Below are 27,018 nucleotides of genomic sequence, written 5' to 3' on the forward strand. Positions count from 1 at the left end.
TATGACACTTTTTCTCCAGTGTTAACACATTATTTGTCGTTCCCTGCACCAAGTCCCCACAGCTTCAACTCATTTCTCCAAAACATGACTTTAGTTCAAACCTTGAACCAGTGGTGGAAGATAATGAAGTACAAAAGTAAAAGTACAATACTTAAGTACAAATTTTAGGTATCTGTACTTTACTTAAAGTTAAATTTTAGAGTAGATACTTTTGACTTTATTTCACTACATTTGAGAGCAGGTATCTGTACTTCCTACTCGAGTACATTTTAGATCTGGACTGACAAGTAAAAAGTACTTTTCTTTACAGTGTGAGACCTGCTGAAATGGAGGAGACTTTGTGTTTTTATCACATTTAGTTTGTGTTAACAGCCCAACTTTGAGCAAACCAAATACACAAAAATATAAAAGCGGCTAAAAAATTTAAGAAATCAATTAAATCAATTAAAATCTGCTAAATTATTTTTCAAAAGAGTAAGTACCTTAATAGTAGAAAGTTTCATTCATAACTTCTGACTCATTACAGATGCAAACTAAGTACTAAAGTCTTTCTTTCTGTTTATTTGTTGCAGTTCATGTTTTTTTTTTTTTTTTAACAATATTGTAGATTTAAAATAGTTTTGGTGTCTTAAATCTGCTCTTGGGTTTTTGTGTCAGAGGCATAAATTTGTTTCAGTTTTATCATTTATTGTCTCTATTTTCTTCAGCGATATATCATATTTCAAAATGTGTTAGCATAACAGGCCGACATAGAAATATAGATTGTGTTCATAGAGACATTGTGAATAATCAAATAAAGACATGATAATAAAGCATTAATAGTAATACAAACATATGAAATCATGTTTAAAATCTTTTCTGGATTTAATGCCAAATAAATCCACAACGCATTTCTTTTTATGTAAAAGTTGAGTTCTTCATGAGTGTCTTCCAGGAATTAAATGTATCTATCACCATGGAGACAAGCAGCTAACACCACCAGGACAACTAACAAGTCAGGTCTAGAGTAGGAAAAGATGTTTTTAATGATATTTTTTTTTGAACAATGAATCACCAATAACTGAACAGATGTGTGATAAATATGTTTAAGTTTATACTGTGGAACATTCCAGACAACACAATATCATCTCCATGGAGACGAGCAGGAGGCAGAACCCCACCAGAAAAGTTCTAGTGTACTTTGTTTGAATATAATTATTGTCCACCTCTGAGTCCAAGTCCAGAGTAAATACTAGAGCTTATTATGGCCGAGCTCTTTAGTGAAAGAAACATGACACAAGTAAGAGACACTGAACTGACCTGAGAGTCTCCAGTCGACAGTCTGGACTCTGCAGAAAACCACACAGATGAGACACTCCTGAATCAGACAGGTCTGTGTTAAAACCCAGATCCAGTTTTGTGAGATGTGAGGGGTTGGACTTCAGAGCTGAGGCCAGAGAGGAACAGCTCATCTCTGACAAACCACACTCCTTCAATCTGAATAAAGAAAACATGATGTGGTTATACATCTTATATGACACTTTTTCTCCAGTGTTAACACATTATTTGTCGTTCACTGCACCAAGTCCCCACAGCTTCAACTCATTTCTCCAAAACATGACTTTAGTTCAAACCTTGAACCAGTGGTGGAAGATAATGAAGTACAAAAGTAAAAGTACAATACTTAAGTACAAATTTTAGGTATCTGTACTTTACTTAAAGTAAAATTTTAGAGTAGATACTTTTTGACTTTATTTCACTACATTTGAGAGCAGGTATCTGTACTTCCTACTTGAGTACATTTTAGATCTGGAATAACAAGTAAAAAGTACTTTTCTTTACAGTGTGAGACCTGCTGAAATGCTGGAGACTTTGTGTTTTTATCACGTTTATTTTGTGTTAACAGCCCAACTTTGAACAAACCAAATACACAAAACACAAAAGCAGCTAGAAAAATTAAGAAATCAATTGAATCGATTAAAATCAGCTAAATTCTTTTTCAAAATCACTACATTTCATTCTTTAATTGTTCTAAAAATCTCTGCAAAATATTTAACTTTTTATTCTTTAAGAACATTTTTAAACAGGTACCTTAATAGTAGAAGGTTGAATTCATAACTTCTCTGACTCATTACAGATGCAAACTAAGTACTAAAGTCTTTCTTTCTGCTGTTTATTTGTTGCAGCTCATGTTTTTTTTTTTTTTTTTTAACAATATTGTAGATTTAGAATAGTTTTTGTGGTTTAAATCTGCTCTTGTTTTTTTTTGTGACAGACATAAATTAGTTTCATTGTTATCGTTTATCGTCTGTTTTCTTCAGCGATATATCGTACTTCAAAACGTGTTACTGTAACAGGCCGACATAGAAATATAGATTGTGCTCATAGAGACATTGTGAATAATCAAATAAAGACATGATAATAAAGCATTAATAATAATACAAACATATGAAATCATGTTTAAAATCTTTTTTGGATTTAATGCCAAATAAATCCACAACACATTTCTTTTCATGTAAAAGTTGAGTTCTTCATGAGTGTGTTCCAGGAATTAAATTTATCTATCACCATGGAGACAAGCAGCTAATGCCACCAGGCCAACTAACAAGTCAGGTCTGTGGAGAGGCGGGCCCACTCAGAGTAGGAATAGATGTTTTTAAAGGTATTTTTTTTAACAATGAAACACCAATAACTGAATAGATGTGTGATAAATATGTTTAAGTTTATACTGTGGAACATTCCAGACAACACAATATCATCTCCATGGAGACGAGCAGGAGGCAGAACCCCACCAGAAAAGTTCTAGTGTACTTTGTTTGAATATAATTATTGTCCACCTCTGAGTCCAAGTCCAGAGTAAATACTAGAGCTTATTATGGCCGAGCTCTTTAGTGAAAGAAACATGACACAAGTAAGAGACACTGAACTGACCTGAGAGTCTCCAGTCGACAGTCTGGACTCTGCAGAAAACCACACAGATGAGACACTCCTGAATCAGACAGGTCTGTGTTAAAACCCAGATCCAGTTTTGTGAGATGTGAGGGGTTGGACTTCAGAGCTGAGACCAGAGAGGAACAGCTCATCTCTGACAAACCACACCACCTCAATCTGAATAAAGAAAACATGATGTGGTTATACATCTTATATGACACTTTTTTCTCCAGTGTTAACACATTATTTGTCGTTCACTGCACCAAGTCCCCACAGCTTCAACTTATTTCTCCAAAACATGACTTTAGTTCAAACCTTGAACCAGTGGTGGAAGATAATGAAGTACAAAAGTAAAAGTACAATACTTGAGTACAAATTTTAGGTATCTATACTTTACTTACAGTAAAATTTTAGAGTAGATACTTTTTACTTTATTTCACTACATTTGAGAGCAGGTATCTGTACTTCCTACTCGAGTACATTTTAGATCTGGACTGACAAATAAAAAGTACTTTTCTTTACAGTGTGAGACCTGCTGAAATGGAGGAGACTTTGTGTTTTTATCACATTTAGTTTGTGTTAACAGCCCAACTTTGAGCAAACCAAATACACAAAAATATAAAAGCGGCTAAAAAATTTAAGAAATCAATTAAATCAATTAAAATCAGCTAAATTCTTTTTCAAAAGAATAAGTACCTTAATAGTAGAAAGTTTCATTCATAACTTCTGACTCATTACAGATGCAAACTAAATACTAAAGTCTTTCTTTCTGTTTATTTGTTGCAGCTCATGTTTTTTTTTTTTTTTTTTTAACAATATTGTAGATTTAAAATAGTTTTGGTGTCTTAAATCTGCTCTTGGGTTTTTGTGTCAGAGGCATAAATTTGTTTCAGTTTTATCGTTTATTGTCTCTATTTTCTTCAGCGATATATCATATTTCAAAATGTGTTAGCATAACAGGCCGACATAGAAATATAGATTGTGTTCATAGAGACATTGTGAATAATCAAATAAAGACATGATAATAAAGCATTAATAGTAATACAAACATATGAAATCATGTTTAAAATCTTTTCTGGATTTAATGCCAAATAAATCCACAATACATTTCTTTTTATGTAAAAGTTGAGTTCTTCATGAGTGTGTTCCAGGAATTAAATTTATCTATCACCATGGAGACAAGCAGCTAACACCACCAGGACAACTAACAAGTCAGGTCTAGAGTAGGAAAAGATGTTTTTAATGATATTTTTTTTGAACAATGAAACACCAATAACTGAATAGATGTGTGATAAATATGTTTAAGTTTATACTGTGGAACATTCCAGACAACACAATATCATCTCCATGGAGACGAGCAGGAGGCAGAACCCCACCAGAAAAGTTCTAGTGTACTTTGTTTGAATATAATTATTGTCCACCTCTGAGTCCAAGTCCAGAGTAAATACTAGAGCTTATTATGGCCGAGCTCTTTAGTGAAAGAAACATGACACAAGTAAGAGACACTGAACTGACCTGAGAGTCTCCAGTCGACAGTCTGGACTCTGCAGAAAACCACACAGATGAAACACTCCTGAATCAAACAGTCTGTTCCAACTCAGATCCAGTTGTGTGAGATGTGAGGGGTTGGACTTCAGAGCTGAGGCCAGAGAGGAACAGCTCATCTCTGACAAATCACAGTCCTTCAGTCTGAATAAAGAAAACATGATGTGGTTATACATCTTATATGACACTTTTTCTCCAGTGTTAACACATTATTTGTCGTTCACTGCACCAAGTCCCCACAGCTTCAACTCATTTCTCCAAAACATGACTTTAGTTCAAACCTTGAACACATCTGAATAAAGAATATGATGTGGTTCAAGTCCATAAAAATATAGATTATTCTACTTTTTGAGACATTCTGAATAATAAAGATGTGATAATATAGCATTAATAATAATTAAAACTAAGGCTGGGCATGTTAGCACGTTTTTATCTTATTTACTCAAAAAAGAATTAATCATGATGAGTTATTCTGTCGCTCATTAACATTGGTCACATGTATCAGTGCCTCAACCAGGATCAAAGAGCCTTGCTCCGATGTATAAGTCTCTCTCAGCACATACATACACACGAGGGGCAAGTCCACTGTATCTGTGCACTGGACATGAGGAAAAGAGTCCTGCTGTACAGAGAACACGACAGAGAGTCTGTGACCTCAGAGAAAAGACCCGTTGAAGTCTTCAAACTGAGAGTGATGCTAAATACATGATTCCATGTGCACATGGAGGATTAGTGATCTATCAGCGGCACGTGTAGTTTTCTACTTGTGTCAATAATCTTTACTCTGAAAACAACGGAAATATTAACATCTCACAATAAGCAGACAGTTGGTTTGAACTAGGATGGCACCAGAACTGAACCAGGACTAAACAAGGATTAAGAGGATGATTTAAATGTTTTTTTCATTGATTTAAAAGAAGTATAAGAAAAGACTCTAAACTAATTCTGTGAAAACCATGTCATCAGATTCAGATCCTGTTCCAGACACATATCCTGAGTTTCCCAAACATTGATGAGAAATGATAATGACACTAGAATTATACTTTGGTGATTCAATTTAAATGACATTTATCCAAACACTGAACAGTATAAGACTGTTAAGTGTTGGGATAAACACTTAACAGTGTGTTTAATAGTGCACTAACTTTGTGTTTAAACAGAGTAGACTGACCTGAGAGTGGAGAGTTCACAGTGAGGACTCTGCAGTCCATCACACAGCACAGACACTCCAGAGTCTCTCAGGTCATTCCGACTCAGATCGAGCTCTTTCAGATGGGAGGGGCTGGACTTCAGCGCTGAGGCCACCACTTCACAGTGAGTCTCTGAGAGTTCACAGTCAACAAGCCTGTGAACAGATATTTCATTTAAATGTGATTAGTCCTAACATGTATTATATGTAATTAATAGGGCCGGGCACGTTAACGCGTTAATTTTGCGTTAACTATTTAATTCATTATCGCGGACAATTATTTTAACACAGTTAACGCAGTTTTTATTATTATATATTATATATTATATATATATATATATATATATATATATATATATATATATATATATATATATATATATATATATATATATATATATTTTTTTTTTTTAATTCTAAATGTCTGTTGCTCACTGGCTTTTATTTTGAAACAGTCCACTCATTTGAGCGAGCCTTGAATGTTGCTAACAGCTGTGGTGCTTAGAGAAAACAGTCCGAAAAGTAAAGAGAGGCTTCGGCCGAACATGTGAGATGCAACGTGTCCGAGCTTCCGCAGGCTCTGAGCTCCTGCTCAGCTCCGAACTCCGGCTCGACCACAGGCTCTAAGGTCCGGCCCAGCTCCAAATTTGCGATGTCGCAATATGATCCCGCCCATAACTCAATGAAATATGATTGGCTACGACAACTGTCAATCTCAAACTCTTCCCCCACACTGAGCTGAATTGCACGGGTCTTCGTTCTAGCCACTGAAGGCCTTGCAAGTGTTTCTTTAGTTCAATGCTGCAGGGGGAGTCAGTGATTTACCCAGATACCAATGGAAGAAAAATTGTGATTGGTCCATTTCCATTCCTTTGTATTAACCTTTTGTTTCCCAATAACAATGATCTAGAAATTATTACTAGTGTAGTGTTTATTACTCACTGAATAAAAATTATTTGAAAAAAAAAAAAAAAATAATATATATATATATATATATATATATATATATATATATATATATATATATATATATACACGTTAGTAGTACAAAAATTCATTCAGTATTTTTTTTTGGGCCTTCACTAAATACCTTGAAGGCTCTGAGGGTTCCCCTCTGAAAGAAATGATGTTTGCACAACAAATGTATGGATCTTGCATTTGTATTTTTAATAAAAGTGTGCTATACATAGATTTTTAATTCATTAATTGGTTTTGCGTATAACATGCGATTAATCGCGATTAATCACACTCAAACTCATGCGATTAACATTTTTTTAAATTTTGCCCAGCCCTAGTAATTAAATGTAAATGAGTCCTAACACAGATCTGTGAAGCTGCTGTTTGTGAATGAGGACTGACCGAGCCTTCCTGCAGTTCCTCACCGCTGGGATCAGTCTCAGTCTACCCCCTTTAGACGTCTTGTACTTCTGTAGGTCCAGTTCCTCCAGGACCTGGTCTGACATCTGCAGCATGTAGGCCAGAGCCGAGCACTGGAACTCAGACAGTTCCTCCTGTGATCCTCCTCTAGACTTCAGGAGGTCCTGGATCTGCTGCAGGAGAGACTCATCCTTCATTTCCATCAGACAGTGGAAGATGTTGATGTTTTGGTCAAGAGAGACGCCCTTTGAGCTGATTGCTTTCAAGTTTTTAATAACTTCTGGGATTTCTGATTGGTTTACTGGACTCAGCAGACCTCCTAAAAGTCTCTGGTTGGAGTCCAGACTGAGGCCATGAAGGAAGCGCACAAACAGGTTCAGGTGGCCATTTGAACTCTTCAGGGATTTGTTAAAAGATCTTTTGAGAAACTCACTTGCACTTAATGTTTTATTTTTCTTTTCATCAAGAAACCTCAGAACAACACGTGTGTCACTTCCAAAGCAGTGGAGCAGGTAAACCGCTGCCATAAACTCCTGGACGCTCAGGTGGACGAAGCAGTAGACTGATTTGTTGAAGAGGACATTCTCTACATAGTTCTCTATACAGAACTATTGTTACTAATGCTCCACAGCTTCCTGCCCACAGCAGTTAGGCTGGTAAATCAGACACTCTGATTGGACTCTATACAACTTTTACTTCATCTACTGTTGCACTGAATTGTCATCCCCGTGAAACACAGTTTTGTTTTTATGTAACATAAAAATGACAAATAAACCAAACTAATTTAATCTTGTTGGCCATTGTTTGTCTGTTAAGAATGTTAGAAGACTTAAAATATCACAAAGATAAATGCATATTGTACAAATCTTGTTAAAATAATTACTGAGTTGGCAAACTGTTCAATAATAGAGAGATGAACAATATTATTTTGGGCTCAGTATTTGGATGTATCTTTTTATGCATCAGCTGTAATGGGTAAAATACTTCACATAATTATGATACACTATAGATACTTTCATTGTGTTATTTATCTATTACAGTTTTATTCACAATATGATTTATTTAGAAAAGGTTTTCTCTGGGATTCTCCTGCTGTAGGGTCAGTGTCTGTGGCATAAAGTTTCCCAGGCCCAGATAATCCTTATTTCTCTTTATATGCCATGTTATTTTAGCGTGACATTTGTTCTTACAGTGAGTCTGGAGGAGCAGGTTCAGGGCTGAAGACTGGAGGTTCATCTATAGACAAGTCACTCTTCATGGACACAGCACTGGACACTGACCCTGTGGATCTGTGTGTGGAGAGAAAACATCATGTGTTGTTAATTAGGATCTGATCACACAAGCCCAATCGAATTGTGCTTAGCCCCGGAGAGCAGGGCATGGTTGGGACTTAGGCCTGGTGTGGGCCAAAACACGGTATGACTGCTTATGTACGTGCACACACGTGATTTATGCTTCCAAGCCTGTCCTGTGCACAGAAAGGGTATTTGAGCATGACATGCGGACATGAGGACACTGACAAACTGCTCTCTACCATGGACACTCCTGCTCACCCACTACACCAGACTATAGAGGGACAGATAATACTCCCTACATCTGTACAACAACTAATGTCAAAAGTTACTCTTTTTAGAACTTTAATGGGAGCTCTGAACATACACAAAGTATCACAAAGATAAATGCATTTTGTACTGTATGGATTTGTGTAGGCCTGTCGCAATAATGACTGAACTAATGAACTGTTCAGAGAGATTAATTTTAGTATTTAGGGCTAAATATTTGTATGTAATATCTGAGCAAGTCTTCTTATTTTTGTAGTGTGTTAGCTATAGATGGTCAAATCATTTACAGAAAGAATAGATACTGAAGTGTCATTGTGTCATTGTACTATTTACCTATTACAGTTTTATTCACAATATCTTCTTTTAGAAAAGGTTTATTCTGGGATTCTCCTGCTGTAGGGTCATTGTCTGTGGCATAAAGTGATCTTCAATATTATTGTTCATTCTAATATTTTCTGACAGGCCCAGATAGGTTATAGAAACGCATTAAACCCAACAGTCAAATAATAACACTGGCTGTATAACTGTAAAAATTTTCATCACTGCACGGCCTTTCCTTACCCCATCCCCTTGGGTGTAGTCTAGATATATTTTATAATGACTGTTTTATTTTATTTGTACAAATCTGTACAATGACAGTTGTTGGGAGAAACACAGAGCCCTCCCTGAAGTGTGAGGAACATCTTCAGATCATCACAAGTAGAAATGGTGCCATTTCTCTGGAGATTCTGTGACATTGTTGACGTCTTCATCACACATCTGTAATTCAACACTGGGATTCGTTTATATTGGTACTGCACTGAACTGTTCACTCTTTTGTCTTCTACAACACTTTAGCCTTTAGCATTACATAACACACACACTGTAATTCTCATTTATCTTTATATGACATGTTATTTTAGTGTTACATTTGTTCTTACAGTGAGTCTGAAGGAGCAGGTTCAGGGCTGAAGACTGGAAGTTCATCTATAGACAAGTCACTCTTCATGGACACAGCACTGGACACTGAGGCTGTGGATCTGTGTGTGGAGAGAAAACATCATGTATTGTTACTTAGAAGACTTTGTTCCTGTCAGCTTAGATCAGTCTGACAAAGACACATGTAACACGACCCTTTTTATTGGATCAATAAGATGGAAAAACAGCAGCAGCATGTCATGTCTTTATATTTCTCTACTCTACATAAGTGACAGTTCTATGAAAAAAAAATCTGTTGACTATCTATACAAAGAAGGACAGGGCAATGTCTTAGGAACAAAAGGATGCCACCTCTTTTAATGGAAATGAACAACAGATGCACTAGACCAGCAACAATGAGTCAACCCCTAAAACACGACTGGATTTATATGTGGTGGTCATTATAAGTTTCTCCCTTTTTTTGGATGCTTTTCCACTAGTGCTGCTTTGGCTAGAGCAATTATCATTACTGGGAGTATGAGGCCATTCCTGAACCCTACTGAAGTTGTCCAACTTCTCCAGGATGCCACATCCAAATGTGCCGTTGCAAAGAGATTTAATGTGTCTCCCAGCACAATCTCCAGAACATGGAGGAAACAGGCAGTTACTCTAGGAGAGCTGGACAGGGCTGTAGAAGGTCCTCAACCATCAACAGGACCAATATCTGCTCCTTTGTGCAGAAGGAACAGGTTTTGCACTGCCCATGCCCTGCAGAATGATCTCCAGGAGGCCACTGGTGTGAATGTCCAGACAAACAATCAGAAACAGACTTCATGAGGGTGGCTTGAGGCACCACGTCCTGCAGTGGGCCCTGTGCTCATTCCACAGCACCATGGAGCTCAAATGGCATTTGCAAGACGACACAGATGAGAGCAGGTTCACCCTGAGCTCCTGTGATAGACGTGAAAGAGTCTGGAGAAGACAAGGAGAAAGAGTCTGGAGAAGACAAAGAGAACATTCTGCTGCCTGCAACATGGTTCAGCGTGAGCAGTTTGGTGGTGGGTCAGTGATGGTCTGGGCGGGCATATCTATGGAGAGATTAGTTATCAGAATGAACTCATTATCAGACAGTACGCTGATGCAGTAGGTCCTGGGTTCCTCCTGATGCACAACAATGTCTGGTCTCAGGTGGTGAGAGTCTGCAGGCAGAATCTGGAGGATGAACGATCACCTGACTTAAACATAATAGAACCTCTGGGACATTATGTTTGGGCCCATCAGATGCCGTTAGGTTGCTCCTCAGACTCTACAGGAGCTCAGTGATGTTCTTCACTCAGATCTGGGAGGACATTCCACAAGACTCCATCTGTCGTCTCATCAGGAGCAAACCACGACTTTGTCAAACATGCAGACAAGCATGTGGGGATCACACAAGATATTGAGAAGATTTTGAAAGGCAGAAATTACATTTTGTCAAAATGGACGAGCCTGCCACATCATTATTTCACTTTGATTTTCTGGGTGTCTATAAAACGAAGTCCTCTGTGGGCTGAAAATGTGTTTCCATTAAAAGAGGTGGCATCCTTTTGTTGCCCTGGCCATATTTGTAGAGATATCCAGCATTTTTTTTTTTTCACTTTGAGAGGTGATGTCTTTAGAGTTTGTGTTTTAACAGTATATTTTAGTTTGACCCTGTTTGACTAGTAAATGAAGGCATGTGAGTTTTTTATTTAATATAATAAAACGTAGGGGGTTACTTATTATTTTCTGTTTTCATTATTATTCACTCTAATGTTTTTATGCTCTAAAAATGAAATATTATGTTAAACTGCATAGGTTATATTATTGTACTTCTGTTGTTATTTCACACATAATAAAAAAATATTGTCTCCACTGTTGTGTGAGTGTAATTGTTCTATGATGTGTGTCTCTGTTGGACTGTGTAAATACTAACACTAAACTATGTAAACAGTGTAAATAAATATATGTCTACTGTTATATGAATCCTTTTTTGGTTTTAGGCACTGTCCCCAGAATAAATCAGTACATAAGATAATGGGGTTTAACAGTGAATGACAAATGACTGGACTCACTTTGTCCCAGAGAGATGCGGCTCAGTGCTGCCCCCTGGAGGTTCTTTTATCATGGGACGTCCTTTTATCTGCTGATTCTCTGAAGCCATTTCCCCGCTTGCTTCACCTGCAGGAAAAAACACAGAGAGACATGTTTCACTCTTTACATTTGAGCTCTGCTACATTTGAAACAAGACTTTAGTCATTTTAACACCACTTTTACTAAAGTGACAGTAGCACTGGCAGTGTTGGGGAGTAACAGATTACATGTACCAGAGTTACGTAATCAGAGTACAAATTATGAGTAATTGTATTCGGTTACAGTTACTGTTTCAGTGAGTGGTAATTGGATTACAGTTACTTTGTTGAAATAAATGAATTACAGGGCAGTATTTTCCTGTTTTTCACATTTTGGGCTAAACCAGGACCAAACTAGAAAAGCACTCAGAGAGCGCAGACCTCCGCCAAGGACTACCCCCATTTTTATATAAATTGCGATAAAATCAGTCTTCCTGATCAGATCCGGATCAGCCTTTGGAATATGAAAGAGGATCCAATTGTCATCCCTGAGTCAAATTTCATGGGGTTTGGTCAATATTAACCGAGATATTGAGAAAACAAATGTTTTGGCCCCATTTACCACAATGTTAACTAAAATTTCAAAGTGATCCAGAATCCAGGATTTCTTCCAGGATCACTCCAAAATGAAATCAGTTCTTCCTTTTCACATTTCTAACAAAATCCTGAAAATTTCATCAAAATCTGTCAATAACTTTTTGAGTTATGTTGCTAACAGACAAACAAACAAAAACAAACAAACGCCGGCAAAACATAACCTCCTTGGTGGAGGTAACCAGGACTAACCAGGTCTAAACCAGGATTAAACCAGGACTAAACCAGGTCTAAACCAGGATTAAACCAGGACTAAAACCATACTAAACCCAGGACTAAACCAGAACTAAACCAGGTCTAAACAAACTAAACCAGGTCTAAAGCAGGACTAAACACAGGTCTAAACAGGACTAAACCGGGTCTAAACTGGGTCTAAACCAGGACTTAAACCAGGACTAAACCAGGACTAAACCAGGATTTAACAGGACTAAACCATGCTGCATGGACCATGTCTCCTCCTCTTCTATCAATAATATTTTTAATTTGGTTGAGTAAAGTCTGGGCTTTTTATTGTCTTTTAGCAGACAAAACATCTTAGGTTATTATATTCTGGTCTTTGCTTCTCTACAGCAAGTAATCCAAAGTATTCAGATTACGTTACTCACTTTAAGTAATTTAATGGATTACGTTACAAACTACATTTTGGTGTATGTAATCTGTAATCTATAGGGGAATACATTTTAGAAGTCACCTTCCCAACACTGAGCACTGGTCACAACTTTAGGGAAAACCTGTGACCCAGTTCTGCTGGATCAAAGTGAGTATTAGTAGAACTTAGGTCTGTCACGATATCACATGATATTGATATATTCATACAGAGAAATATCATGATAAATGATAATCCTGAAATTACTTTATACCACTGATAAAAACAAACAATAAAGATGGATAATCCCAGTGAACCATTTTTAAAATAGAAATAGTGTTATTTAAAGTCAGAGAACCAAAAACTCACCTCGGCTCAGACGATGCTTTCACTTTGAGCACATAGCTCAGTCATAAAAATAGCCTCTGTGGAATGTGAACAGGTAAAACTACTGGGCGCACCCACACAGCATGGATTTAATATCTCTGCTTGTGATAATGAACTGAAGCTCTGTAATTATTTTGGTTTGTACAACTGTTGTGAGGAGGGACATAAAAGTCACATCTGAGTTCAGTCAGAAACAAAATATGACATTCTGTAAGGCACAGGTGTCAAACATGCGGCCCAGGGGCCAGATCCGGCCCTCCAAGACCTTTAATCTGGCCCTCGGCTGATTTTCTACTAAAATATTTAGATTCTATTTTTTATTAAAATCTTGTTAATTTTCTGCGGTGTTTATCACAGCAGCGTCTTCAGAGTCTCTGTACGTGGCCCTCCCACCAGAGCAGCACAAAATGAAGATTTGTCTTCTTTCCAAACGCTCTTAAAGGACGATCGTTTTGACTGTTGACCGTGACACCGCTCATCAGAAAAATGTCCCAACATGAGAAAAGTGGAGCCGAGTGCAGGATTTTACAAACAAAAATGGACTTATTCCTATTTATACAAGTTCATGTTAAAACTTTGTGTTGAAATTGCATTTTTCTTAAGTTTCAGGTTGTTCATAAATATTATAATATTATAATAAGAAAGAGTTCATCAATTAAAAAAGATTTCTGTAATAGATTTGTGTTTCTCTGCACAAATATTTGAACTTATTGTTATTTTTTGGGTTTATATGACATGAGTTTTCTGATTCGGCCCCTTTGGGATCAAAGTCAGTTGGATACGACCCCCGGACCAAAATGAGTTTGACACCCCTGCTGTAAGGGGTCCTCTGCCTATTCCGACATCCCTTCATTACGACCTGCCTCTACTTAGACGTGCCGGTTTTCTGACACTTTTTAGTATCACTATTCTGACCCGGAGTTGTAGTTAATTCTAAATTGCAATGTGTAGCCAAGCTTAGTCAGCAGCCACCTAGGTGGAATTAATTTGGACAAAATAAATATGGGCTTAATGCGAATACAATTTCCACTTGTATGTATAGAGTCAAATTTGTGGCCTAGAGTGTTCCTCTGATCAAGCTTGATCTTATGGTGTTCTAATTATGACAAAATGAATGAAGCACAAAGGCCCATTCAGCCTCCGTTTTAGATAATATAGTTTCCTGTAGGCTGGCCTTTTTTTTTAAATGCATGTTTCCCACAGCGATCAGTTTGGACATTTGATCAAGCATTCATATTCATGTTGGAAAAGCAGAATATTTTAAAAATAGTGCCACTACTCCAACAATGAAAAAAAAAGTCGAAGTAGCTCAGCAGTAACAGTCTACTCTGAGTCTGGAAGTAAATTTTCATTTTTTTTTTTTCATGGACTTTTGAGAAATTTTAAATATTCAGAGTTCAAAAACATGGTGAAGGCTAAACAGCTACAGATTACATCCATAACGCAGCTGTTTAAGTTCAAAAAGGACGTTTAAAACACAAGAGGAAACACATTTAAATCAAAAAGAGATCCAGATTTTAATAGATTCATGACCTATACCTAATACACACTACTGGCCAAAAGTTTTAGAACACTCTAACTTTTCCAGTTATTTATTGCAATTCAAGTCAAGCAAGTCCAATGAAGAGCTTGAAATGGTACAAAGGTAAGAACTGAACAGACAGAGGTTAAAAAAAAACATAAAAGAAAACAAAACACAAGTCCAAGCTCTGCCAAAACTACCTCAGGAAAAAAGAACAAGATGGTAAAGCTTGAAAACATGAGTGTCCAGCACAGTCTCCAGACTTAAACCCCATCGAGCTGGTTTGGGATGAACTGGACAAAAGAGTGAAGCAACCTACAAGTGCCACAGATTTATGGGAACTTCTGCAACAGACTTGGGAAGAACTTTCTGAAAGAATATTTTGATTTCTATTGTAAAAAGAACGAGCCACGAGTGTGTTCAGCTGTTATATCTGACAAAGGTGGACACTTTCATCAATCAAAAAGTTTAGATATGTTTTCGTCAAACAGTAAACAGTAAAAACTGAAAACAGTGTGGTGTGTTGTAAACTTTTGACTGGTGTATATACTATAATTAGAAAGCACTCAGAGAGGCAGACCTCTGCCAGGACTACCCCCATTTTTTATATAAATTGCGATAAAATCAGTCTTCTGGATCAGATCGGATCAGCTTTGGAATATGAAAGAGGATCCCATTGTCCATCCCTGATCAAATTTCATGGGGTTTGGTCAATAATTAACCGAGATATGAGAAACAAATTTTGGCCATACCACAATGTAACTAAAATCAAGTGATCCAGAAATCCAGGTTTCTTCCGGACAACCCCCAAAATGAAATCAGTTCTTTCTTTGTCACATTTTCTAACAAATCCTGAAAGATTTCATCAAAATCGGTCCTAACTTTTGAGTATGTTGCTAAAGGCAAACAAACAAACAAAACAAACAAACAACAAACAAACAAACGCCGGCAAAAATAACCTCCTTAGTGAAGGTAATAACTACTATAATAGAAGATCTTAATTTACTTCCATGCTGTGCACATTGGTGTATCACAGTAATTACGGCCCCTGCGCAACAGGTACAAGCTGGAACCTTGGTAAATAGTAATCTAGCAGCATACCTTTCTACCTGCATGAGGAATAAATTGCACAGTTTAACAATACTCTTACTTAGGTAATAGTAGTGGTTCCTCTTCCCACTATGAGTAAGTCTACAAGTGAGAAAAACTTTATGTACACAATATGAAATAATTTGAACATTTGTGTTTCTTCAGATATGACTTCTGTCTTTGTAAAGACCAAATTTTGTGCCTTATTTAATGTTTTGCCCTTTAAAGTACAATAAGTATCATGCAGGTAACTTGGACTCAAATGGACTCTATTGGAACTGTCGTTCCAACAGTTAATGCTTTAATATGACTAATTATACTGATAAACAACTTAGGAATAATTGGCTTTAATATATAATCTTAAATATCCTTCAAAACTGGGAAATTCTCTAACAGAAAACAAGCGGGGAATAAACTCAGGAACAGGTTCTTCAAACAGGGAATACCACAGAATTGCACAAAATGCAAACAACGGATTTGAGATACAGAGCTTGAGCCTCTTTCTTGACTGGTCAACAATCTAGAGCAGAGGGAGTTTATATAGACTACGGAATGAGAAGCAGCTGTAGGAAAACCAGAGCGGAAGCACAAGATGGACTGGAAAAGGCTTGGAAATGGAGCTGGACTGGGGATAACATGTAAACAAAAGACAGAACTGTGACATTAAGTTTAAATTATAAATCTGATGTTACGTCTCGAATATTTTAGTCTCACTTGAGTAATTTCTTGGACTTTGTTGTTCTACTTGAGATATTTTGTTGTGACATTACTCTTACTTAAGGACAATTTTCAGCTACTCTACCCTGGTTCTGTGTAACCAGCCACACACTGGGACAGGATCCTTTTGCCATCAAAAGAAAGGATTTGAAGAGATTGTGGAAAAAAAGTATTTGTATGTTGTGATTTTCCAAAGAAAAACTAAAATATTGATGCAATCATGTGTAAGATTGTGCTTTTATTATGCTCGCTCCAACTGGAGGAGAAACCACAGAGAACATGTTTCACTCTTTATAATTGAGCTCTGCTACATTTGAAACAGGCTTTAGTCATTTTAACTCCACTTCTATTGAAGTGACAGTAGCACTGCTCACAACTTTAGGCAAAACCTGTGACCCAGTTCTACTGGATCAAAGTGAGTATTAGTAGTACTTAGGCCTGTCATGATATCACATTATATTGATATATTCATACAGAGAAATATCACGATAAACGATAATCCTGAAACTACTTTATACCACTGATAAAAACAAACAAACAATAAAGCTGGATAATCCCAGTGAACCATTTTTAAAATAGAAATAGTATTATTTAAAGGCAGAGAACCAAAAACTCACCTCAGCTCAGACGATGTTTTCACTTTGAGCACACAGCTCAGTCACGTGACCAGCCTCTGTGGAATGTGAACAGGTAAAACTATTTGGCGCAGACACATAACATGGATTTAATATCTCTGCTTGTGATAATGAACTGAAGCTCTATAATTATTTAGGTTTGTACAACTGCTGTGAGGAGGGACATAAAAGTCACATTTGAGTTCAGCTGGAAACTAAATATAACATTCTGTAAGGGGTCCACCGTCTATTCCGACCTTCCTCTACTTAGATGTTCCGTTTTTTTGAAATTTTTAGTATCACTATTCTGACACGGAGTTACGGGTGAAGTTTCTTATCTGTTCTGAAGTGCTGCGGTGGAGTGTCCATATTGCAATGTGTAGCCAAACTCGGTCAGCAGCCGCCGACAGTGAATGGAATTGATTTGACCAAAAGAAACAGGGGCCTAATGCGTTTACAATCAAATTTCATCGTCATTGCATCTCACTGAACTGGTGCAATGAACTTGATTGTTTATTTATTTAGACTTTATGGTGTTCTCTGCAGATCGCCTACACTACAGTATTAGGATAACATGGACGCTTTTGCACATCGCCATGGCAACACAGTGAAATTGGTACCATATGGTTGTCATTGACTTTTGTGATCGGGATGACATGAAGAGTCAGCTGGGGGGACCTTAGTTGATCTTGGTTCATTTTTGTGTTACTTAGTTATTTGATTTGTTTACATTTTTCTGTCCATTTTTGTAAAATAAATATTGTTTTTCTTTTTGGACACCTCTCCACGCTCCCGTTTTTGTTCCACGCCCAGTTTTTAACATAGGCCACAGGTCTAGGGGAGAGGCACGGTAAAATGTTGTGTATGTAATTAAAAGTAATTAAATGTAATTATTTCTTTTGTGTAATGTTTTTTCTTAATCATGTCCATCACAAATATTAACAACGTAGTAAGCTGAGCCTGTTGGTAATATCAAACTGGCATTTTAAAAAAAAAAAATTTAAAAATCAACAAATCAATTCAACAAATGTTTAATTTAAAAGTAAAAAAGGCCCAGAGTCTTCAGCCTGAGCACCACTGCAGCTCCATGTCCTCCAGTCTGAGCGCCTTCGAGCTTTTGTCCTCGTCCTTTGGGTTGGTGGGCGAAACCGGCGTGTCCAGAAGAAACTCACCCAGACACAAGGAGAACATGAGGACGAGTGATACCCACCCAGCGCCACCTATGCCACGTCTCTGTCCCCTGCCACGTCTCTGTCCTCTGCCACCAACAAGTACAACATGAACCCATTGATTTTGATGAATATAAGTGCGTTAGCGGTGGTGAAGACATAGATGTTGCTCGTGTCTCTCTGGGTGAAAGGCGTGTGCATGTGTGTGACGAGCAGGTGCGCGTTGGCTTGTGCGTGCAGCTCTGGGTTGGAGCAGGTGTAGGTGCCACTGTCAGACGTCTGGAGGTTGACGACGTGCAGAGAGGCGTTTCCCGCGCTCAGCTGCTGTGGGGACAGGTGTGTGCGCTCGCTCTGGATCTGGTAACCCCTGTGCTCCTGCTCGTCCTCCTGCAGCCTGGAGTGAGACCACAGCACCGTGAGCGCCCTGAGGTCCAGAGGAGGGTCACAGATGCACGGCAACACAATGTCCTGCCCCACCAACACTGTATCTGTTAAACAATATAGAAAAAGATCAGATTTTGCTTCAAAAAGTGACTCTTTTTGTAATCCCACATACATACGTCAATGTAGAAATACGAGGCTATGTAGAAAAATGTAATAAGCTAACAAAAAAAGAAAACATAACCTGTACTGTAGGCCTGCAGATGAAACTATTATAAACGTGGTCAGTTGGTCCTAATGCTTCTCTCTGATAAATCAAAAGTGCACTTGCCTGATGAGTTCACTAGGTGGCACAAGAATAACACGATTAACATGTCTGAGAGAGTCCATGGACTTAAAACCAACTGGACTCTGAATTTCAACATTGAAACTGGCAGCCCAAATGACGCCAAGTTATAACTTGTCCATTATGGCCAGTGTTTTGTAATTATTAATAAATCAGCATTAGCATTGATAAAGGTCATGTTTAAGACATTTCAAGCTAAAATGTATGTAAAATTTTTTTTAATTTTATTGATTTAAAGAAGACATATTGTGCTTGTGTCGACTATAGAATGACATCTATGACACTTGTGGATCATTATGTCATAATTTGGATAATAAGACATGATTACAATATGATTACCTATTTTGTGTTGTAGATGTTTAAATATACTTAAAGGTCCAATATTAGGCAGAAATGACTCTGTGAGCTTTTAGTCATGTTAGTGTAGCAAAGGTATTGGGCCAGAACAACAACACCACTAACAGTTTAAAATATTTGTGTGGGGAGAGGTTGGCACTAAAATAAATAAAATAAAACGGAGATGTTAGTTTCTGTTGCCTTGGCTTTCTGCTACTGCCGATTAACTTTAATTGTCCATAAGCACAATAACAAAAATTTAAATTTACACAGAAATTACATTTATGTACAATATTCTTTTCTCTTCTTTCCACTCTGTAATAACAGTTTAAGTTTCCATCATTCTTGGTAAATAAAACCATAACTATTAATGAATAATGTTCCTTGCATTCAATTTACTGTTTATTACTAATTAAAAATGTCATGAAATTATTTAAATCTAGCAGGATAGCATACTTGTTGTGACATGACTTTTATAACTGTACCTTTTGTTTTAAGTGTATTATAACTTTTACATATTCACAACAGAACAATATCGTATCATGACAATAACAAATACAAAGTTTGGCTGGAGCGCGGCAAAATAACAAGTCCGAGGAAAAGAAGAAAAAAAAAAAGAATAAAATAACAAGTTCTAGGCAAAATTTATACTTTTATGACTTCATATGAGTCAGTATTATGCTTCGTGGGACTGTACCAACCTGAAATAAACAAATAAACTTTAGTTCTGTTGTTGATTAACAGGAAGCAGAAGCCAGAGCGCCTCCAAACCGTCTCACTGTGTGTGCTGCCATCTAGTGGACAAAACTGGAATTGCAATTGTTCATCTCAAAATAAAACACCACCATTATTCCTCATTTACAAAATTTCATGACATTAAATAAAAACCATGTGACCGCACACATACTGTGGGCGTCACATTAGAATGTTGTTACCTCCTGAAAAACATAATGGAGTTGTGTTTTGTTTCATTCACAAATGTTCAAGTAACTCTTCATTATTAGTCTGTTTACATCGCCACAACTTCAAATGCTCTGTTCCACCTTGTGATGTCATGAAGAGGTAAATTAACAGCTACCTTTTATCTCTGGATCAGTAGAGATTGGCAATTCCAGGGCTGAAATTGATGAGTTAAACACGTGTGAAAGAAACAAAACACAACTCCAGGTGAACATTAAAACTGTACATGCAGGAACAATACTCACCATGTGCTGATTTTCTTCCTCAAAACACATTCAACAGACAGGGCATCTGGTACAAAGTCCTCCTACGACCACATCAACCCACAGAAACACTTGATAAATGTTCATTAGGAAGTATGTTGCAAAAACTATATAATTCTGTTAAATATTTTTTGGATGGATTTACTTGTGTTGTGGTGGTTCTCAAATGTCTTCGTTTTTCTGGAAGAAACAAGGATTTTATTTTGTTTTAGTCTTTTAATTTAGATTGAAAATGACTAAAACATTACTAACTATGAACTATAAGCAGAGTGAGATGTCCCTATTTACCCGAGACAATCCCAGTTTTGAGCCCTGTGTCCCCTGTCCCAGCAGATTGAACCAGTAATTTCTCCCAATTTTATACAAGAAATCTCCCAGGTGTCCCTATTTTGACCATTTTGATACCCACCAACAGTAAAGATGGGAATATATTGTCATTTGTTTCAGCTAAATACAAAAAACTGAGCTTGAAAATGACCATAAGAAAGAAAAAAAAGCACCGTCAGAAGCCCCACAGATTATGATTGACCCACAAAGTAAGTTAAGAATGGACACTTAGTTACAGTTACACTCTTTTCACAATTTTATTTATACCAGCCATCCCAAAATCTGGTCACTCTGTCTATAAGTGCTCTGAATAACACTCAAAGCAAAATCCACATTTCTTTGATAAACCCTAATTTGATATTTACAAACATTAACATAGTCAATTAATTATTCTATACCTCATTATATTACAGCCTATATTTACAAACAGCGCAGATACTTGGCCCATAGTAAAGTTGTTTTTTTTTCCATATTTATTTTGCACATAAACTAGAGGACAAATGTAAACATACAAACACACTAGGGGGCGTTGCAATATGAAAAATATGATAAATTCCATATCAAATACAAAAATAAATGAGTTTCATTTTTACATGGAGCATTTCATCAAAACAACAAGAATTTGGCAATCAGTTGAGAAGTAGCTTTAGCTGTTTAGCAGATTTCCACTGTGGTCAGGGAGCTAAAATACAATTTAAACTCATGAATAAAACAAGAACATTTAAGTTTATTCTCTCTCCATTTGCTGTCACAAACCCAGCGAATCAGGAAGGAGAAAGTCACAGTGACGTGGTCCAATAAGGACACAACTAGAGCTCCTACATCAGAGTATCAGCGTCAGATCTGTACTCAGATGAATTTGTGAGAGCTGGCGGCACCAGATCGTTCCATCTCTGGAGCCATTTTCCATCAGATTAGTGTGGACGAACACTGCATCCATAAAGAAAACGACTCGAATACGTACTAGTGTGGATGGGGCCTGTATGTAGAGCCTGTCTCCATTTTGAGAGCTCAGAGTGCATAGATCAAGTTACACAAGGAACTGTATGTAAAAGTTTGATTTCAGTGTTTAATTTAGTAATAAGTGTTAATACCAAAATAAAATATTTCTTGGCCCAGTCTTGACATTTCAGCTCATGTTTCTTGTCAGTGGTGGTCGGGTTTCAGTCTTCCTCACCTTAGTCATGTCTCTGAGTGTTGAACACATTGGACTTCTGGACACTCCAGACTGCAGTTCTGGAATATGGCAGCGCTGGAGAATAATGGGTTCCTGGAAGCTTCATGTTTGATTCTCCTTAAATCTTAAGTTAATGTGCGTCTTTCTCAACTTTTGTTTCTTGCGACACTATTGACCATTTGCAACAAAACATTTGATGGTTCTGTAATCACGCCCCAGTGTCTTTGCAATTTCAAGAGGGCTGCATCCCTCTAAAAGACTTTTTACAATCTTTTTTGACCTTTCAGAGTCAGTTAAATCACTTTTTTGAGGAAAAGACGCTGCCTAATAATAATTCTGCACACCTTGATACAGGGTCTTGATCTCCTTAAGCCACACCCTCCCACGTTAGACAAATACACATCACCAGATTAAATCCAATAAGAATTCAAGTTTATACAGCTTGGAGTTGGAGAATATTCATAAAAATCATGATATGGCCAAAATACTCGACCATAACGCCTCATAATTGTGCACACAGTGTATTTGGATTGAGCTCATATTTACACACAAAATGACCACTGTAAATGTACTGAGTAGAAACAAACTCATAATGAAGGAGGAGTATTTTAATTTGTGTTTCTTGTCCCTGGGACTGAACTTCTGCACATGACACACATCTTCAGAACCTCTCCAACCTATGGAGAAGCAGAGATCAGAAATTATTCACTTTAGCTGTAAGTCTGTGTTCACACCTGGAAACACATCACATCCAAAACTAAACTACAACAGGACTAAACCAGGACTAGACCAGGATCAAAACAGGATCAAAACAGAACCAAACCAGGACAAGTGTTGAGTGCAGCCTCAGATGCACAGTGCAGATCCAACCATAGATGTTCCAAACAGGAAGTGGCTCTTCCGGATCCAACTGACCCTGGCTCCCACTGGCCACGTTTACATGATGTTTTTTAATTCCGATTTAATTATTCCAAATTAATTAATTTGCTTTGAAATCTGAATAAACCACCCATTTAATTCAGATTCACGTTTAATTCTGAATATGTTTAATTCCAAATAATCATTAGGAATTAAGTGTTTACATTGTCTTTTTAAAGCGGAATTAATTTTTATTCGGAATTTAATTATTTTTAATTGGAATTAAACCTCTCAAGTAAATGAGGCAATTGACTTACACTGGAATATTGTGTCACTTCTCTCTGTAATTGCTGCTGTGAGCCTCGTCATTTTGGTCTTACAATTTTCATATTAACCCACTCTACATGATCCTGTTTATTTTCCACAATTTTTTCTGTCAAAAAAATCCTTTTCATAATCGAGTCTGGCTCCAAATTCACGGCTGTAACTGTGTAACCTCTGGATGACGTCACACACACTTACTCCACTTTTTTATACAGTCTATGGATACAACACACACACACACACACACACACACACACAGCAGTGAAACAGCACACATGGAGGAGAAAGTGTGTAAAAAGTGTAAAGGCTTCAGTGGATTCAAGTGCAGTGAGCTCCAGAGCTCAGATAACGCCCACTCTGCCCTATAGAGCTGTGACAAATCTGAAGATCGATAGATCACGATCTTTACTTTGGTCGATCTCGATGATAAGGCTTGTGTATTTTAATCAACAGGTCTAGAGTCAATCATGTGGCAGTGGCAGATTTATGTCTTCACATGTTCACAAATTTTAACTTAAATCTGCACAATTTGACTAAAAGTCCAGTGTGTCTGTCCGTCTGTGTCTGTGTGTGGTGTCGTCTGACCGCTCCCCTGCTCCCCTCCCTCGCTCTGATCTAGTCCCAGCTCCTCACCTTTTCTCCTCTTTCTTTCCTTTTGTGCTTCTTTTCATTACAATCCAAGTTATGAAAGTAAAAATTTCTCACCATTTATGAGTGAATATTAAGTCCTAATTTAGTGCAGGGACATTGCAAGTGTTTCTGTTGATACATGATAAATGCATTTGCTTTTAGGTTTAATCTTTTGTACAAACTCATTCTATTTCCCCCATAACACCCACCTCTAGCCCTAAGCCCACCTATTACATTTTAAAAATACACTTCACTACAGCCACATAAATGTCAATGATATGATTTCATTCTTCTTTGAGATGGACAAGTTGTATGTTGTGGAATTTCCCTGGAAACAAACAGGAGGAGGCTCTTGTCCAGGACAAGAAGAGTCAGGGCACATGTTTTTCTGAGTTTTCCAGTGCAATTAAAAAAATAAAAAAAAACCCGTGAAAAACATGCTTTCACATGAATAGATTTTTGTCTGACACATACAGGCAGTGAGAGTCTGTGTGTTAGACAAAAATGTACATTTGGAGTGTATTTTGGATGAGTCCTGGGCTGTGATCCAGGGCGTGTGGCTCTGTGCTGCTCTGTTCTGCTGTCTGCACATTTAAATCTGATAAACTGGGAGCACAAGTGAAATGAGCCTGGTGCAGGGGACTCTGCTCGCTGTTCTGTTTCTAAATGCTCTTGCAGTGTGTTTGGGGCATAAGGAGCCACTCCATGTGTCAGTTTAAGAACAGAAGGAAATGTGTGCGACTGCTCCAGGCTCAAAACAGACTCATAAAGTCACTACTCACTCCAGTGTCTCCAGTCGACAGTGAGGCTTCTGTTCAAGGTCCAGGAGTTCTTTTACATGTGATTCTCTCAGATTGTTCCTTGACAGATTTAGGTGTTTGAGATGTGAGGGGTTGGACTTCAGAGCTGAGGCCAGAGAGGAACAGCTCATCTCTGACAAACCACAGCCCCCCAATCTGAATAAAGAAAAACATGATGTGGTTAAAGTCCATACAAATATAAATTGTGCTTATAGAAACATTCTGAATAATTAAAGAAATCAAATATAACATGGCAACAGTAAAATATATGAAACACAACTGAATGTTTATGCATCATTCTGTCATTTAAATCATCAATACTTTTCATTAGAATATACCTTTTGTTTATAGTAAAATTTATGGTGAAACCAGTTACCAGTGAACAGAACTGAATAGATTGAATTCGACCTGGACGATTGAGGGATGTTACGCACATAAGTGAACACTTGTACAGCAGAGAGCCAGGAGTCATTTGTTGGAGCAGCACTTTTTGACCTGTGTTTGTTTAAAATCATTTAGACGTAACACGTTTCTTACCTTAAGGTCACTAGGATTTCTCTGGTAGAGGCTCTGGCCCTTTCCTGTCTACATGGACATGTTATTGCTTTGCCAAGAGCATTCCAGGAATTAAATTTATCTATCTATCGCAATGGAGACAAGCAGCAAACACCACCAGGCCAACTAACAAATCAGGTCTGTGGAGAGGCAGGTCCACTCAGAGTAGGAATAGATGTTTTAAATTTTTATTTTTTTTAACAATGAAACACCAATAACTGAACAGATGTGTGATGAATATGTTTAAGTTTATACTGTGGAACATTCCAGACAACACAATATCATCTCCATGGAGAGGAGCAGGAGGCAGAACCCCACCAGAAAAGTTCCAGTGTACTTTGTTTGAATATAATTATTGTCCACCTCTGAGTCCAAGTCCAGAGTAAATACTAGAGCTTATTATGGCCGAGCTCTTTAGTGAAAGAAACATGACACAAGTAAGAGACACTGAACTGACCTGAGAGTCTCCAGTCGACAGTCTGGACTCTGCAGAAAACCACACAGATGAGACACTCCTGAATCAGACAGGATGTTCCAACTCAGATCCAGTTGTGTGAGATGTGAGGGGTTGGACTTCAGAGCTGAGGCCAGAGAGGAACAGCTCATCTCTGACAAACCACAGGCCTCCAATCTGAATAAAGAAAACATGATGTGGTTATACATCTTATATGACACTTTTTCTCCAGTGTTAACACATTATTTGTCGTTCACTGCACCAAGTCCCCACAGCTTCAACTCATTTCTCCAAAACATGACTTTAGTTCAAACCTTGAACCAGTGGTGGAAGATAATGAAGTACAAAAGTGAAAGTACAATACTTAAGTACAAATTTTAGGCATCTGTACTTTAAAGTTAAATTTGAGTATAGATACTTTTAACTTTGTTTCACTACATTTGAGAGCCGGTATCTGTACTTCCTACTCGAGTACATTTTAGATCTGGACTGACAAGTAAAAAGTACTTTTCTTTACAGTGTGAGACCTGCTGAAATGGAGGAGACTTTGTGTTTTTATCATGTTTAGTTTGTGTTAACAGCCCAACTTTGAGCAAACCAAATACACAAAACACAAAAGCAGCTAGAAACATTAAGAAATCAGTTGAATCGCTTAAAATCAGCTAAATTCTTTTTCAAAATCGCCACATTTCATTCTTTAATTGTTCCAAAAATCTCTGCAAAATATTCAACTTTTTATTCATTAAGGTACCCCTTTAAAAATTTACTTAATAGTAGAAAGCTGAAATCATAACTTCTCTGACTCATTACAGATGCAAACTAAGTACTAAAGTCTTTCTGTTTATTTGTTGCAGCTCATATATATATATATATTTAAAATATTGTAGATTTAGGGGCCGTCCACACGACGGTAAAATCTGAGAATTTTGTATTCGTTTTGGCCTTTCGTCCACATGGAGCCGGCGTTTTGGGTGGGTGAAAACTGAGTTTTCTGAGAACGAGTTCCAGAGCGGAGAAATCTGGAAACACTGGCGTTGCATTGTCTTGTGGACAAGCAAACCGCAGCTTTTGGAAAACAATCACATCACAGTCACGTCATCGCCAAAGTCCTCTGATGCAACCAAGCCTGCAGCCCTCGAACTAGCCTCCACAGACTGCAAGAGCGTTGCCAAAATGGGACCTGTGTATCCTACGGAGCCGCTCTCATCACGCAGCATCCAAGACACGCTGCTGGCGCCAATACTAACAACACACACCACAGATTACGCACACGGATTGTGGGGAAGCTGGCCAAAATGG

At 37.5% G+C, this 27,018-nt stretch overlaps 3 protein-coding genes across 5 annotated transcripts in view; 1 reads left to right on the forward strand and 2 right to left on the reverse strand.

The window, feature by feature from the left end:
* Positions 1–27,018, forward strand: part of otofa (otoferlin a) — a 349,247-nt gene that overhangs the window by 17,639 nt on the left and 304,590 nt on the right.
* On the reverse strand, positions 1,085–11,667 carry LOC110154504 (NACHT, LRR and PYD domains-containing protein 12-like). 3 transcript variants are annotated; one of them, XM_055149498.1, is made up of 7 exons: positions 11,574–11,667; positions 9,504–9,602; positions 7,004–8,310; positions 5,627–5,800; positions 4,426–4,599; positions 2,911–3,087; positions 1,095–1,476 (listed from the first exon to the last, which is right to left on the reverse strand). In XM_055149498.1, the coding sequence occupies exons 3-7, from the start codon at positions 7,546–7,548 to the stop codon at positions 1,257–1,259; spliced, it is 1,290 nt and encodes a 429-aa protein (XP_055005473.1). In that variant the 5' UTR covers positions 7,549–8,310; positions 9,504–9,602; positions 11,574–11,667; the 3' UTR covers positions 1,095–1,256. The 3 variants fall into 3 exon arrangements, with proteins under 3 accessions (XP_055005475.1, XP_055005474.1, XP_055005473.1); XM_055149500.1 differs by lacking the exon at positions 2,911–3,087 and having other exon boundaries at positions 1,085–1,476; XM_055149499.1 differs by lacking the exon at positions 4,426–4,599 and having other exon boundaries at positions 1,091–1,476.
* LOC110164346 (ribonuclease inhibitor-like) lies at positions 22,604–26,028 on the reverse strand. Its single transcript, XM_055149502.1, has 3 exons — positions 25,723–26,028; positions 24,693–24,866; positions 22,604–22,775 (listed from the first exon to the last, which is right to left on the reverse strand). The coding sequence occupies exons 1-3, from the start codon at positions 25,926–25,928 to the stop codon at positions 22,760–22,762; spliced, it is 396 nt and encodes a 131-aa protein (XP_055005477.1). The 5' UTR covers positions 25,929–26,028; the 3' UTR covers positions 22,604–22,759.

This window comes from Boleophthalmus pectinirostris, unplaced genomic scaffold (assembly GCF_026225935.1).
Source record: "Boleophthalmus pectinirostris isolate CB_2022bp ecotype Guang Dong unplaced genomic scaffold, ASM2622593v1 HiC_scaffold_13, whole genome shotgun sequence".
Lineage (NCBI taxonomy): Eukaryota > Metazoa > Chordata > Actinopteri > Gobiiformes > Gobiidae > Boleophthalmus > Boleophthalmus pectinirostris.